The sequence below is a fragment of the Antrostomus carolinensis genome, unplaced genomic scaffold (genome assembly GCF_000700745.2).
Source record: "Antrostomus carolinensis isolate BGI_N321 unplaced genomic scaffold, ASM70074v2 scaffold44911, whole genome shotgun sequence".
NCBI classification, from domain to species: domain Eukaryota; kingdom Metazoa; phylum Chordata; class Aves; order Caprimulgiformes; family Caprimulgidae; genus Antrostomus; species Antrostomus carolinensis.
The window spans coordinates 7,361-8,254 of NW_010294351.1; the positions used below are offsets into that span (position 1 = coordinate 7,361).

General features: G+C 50.1%; 1 protein-coding gene across 1 annotated transcript in view; it reads left to right on the forward strand.

Annotated features, from left to right (window-relative positions):
* The window catches only part of ZMAT2 (zinc finger matrin-type 2), a gene marked incomplete at both ends in the record, with an annotated part of 4,514 nt that extends 4,075 nt beyond the window's left edge, over nt 1-439 (forward strand). The window contains one exon of the mRNA XM_010177597.1: nt 294-439. Coding sequence (XP_010175899.1) covers nt 294-439 — 146 coding nt within the window. The remainder of the gene's footprint in view (nt 1-293) is intronic.
* Nucleotides 440-894: the final 455 nt, after the last annotated feature.

Here is an 894-nt window from a genome sequence, read left to right on the forward strand (position 1 = left end):
TGGATGATCTCCAGAGGTCCCTTCCAACCCCCACCATTCTGTGATTCTGTGTGTGGTGGGTGGCTTTTGAGGCAGTGAGGTTAGGTCAGGTTGGAGGTCTGAGCCTTGAGAGCATACGGCCTTGTGCATGAGTGTGTTCTGAGCCTGGAAGCTGCTGTGAGGGGATGGATGACGGGTAGGAAGAGGCTGTCATGCTGATGTATTTAAGTTGGGATCAGGGACGGGGCCTATGTGCAGATCTTCAAAGACTAAGAGTGTTGCTGAACATGGCTGATTCCACTCCTGCTTTCTAGACCAGAGAAATCTGGGCATGTCCATGCGAGTGGAGCGCTCCACGCTGGACCAGGTGAAGAAACGCTTTGAGGTGAACAAGAAGAAGATGGAAGAGAAGCAGAAGGACTATGACTTTGAGGAGAGGATGAAGGAACTCCGCGAGGAGGTGAGTCTGGGCCGCAGCTGATGAAGCAAAGCCCACCAGAACCATGTTTTGTGAGGAAATCAACCCTGGTTCCTAATCTTGTCCTATAGAAGCCTTGTTCTTGGTAGCGTGGGCTGCTTTGCTGCTGTGAGTGGGTTTCATTTCTTTGTTGTTTGCTTTTTAAAAAGTTTTCTGCTGCTGCCCCTGGAAACCCCTTTTCCCTCTTGCTGTGTGAGGATAACTTTTGATGCTTCAGGTTTCCACTGAGAGCAGCACAGCCCTGACAATGCACCTGGTTTTTGTTTCCCATTAGTTGTGTTTGAGCTTATGTGCTCTGATAAGCAGATCTATGTCTTTGTCCCTCACCTTTCATGGTTCTTAGGATTCATGGGATCCTTCTCTACCTGGCACTTTGCTTCTGTGTGGCTACCCAAGTGCGGCGGGGGGTGTGCTGTGGTGTGAAATGTGTGTGGAGG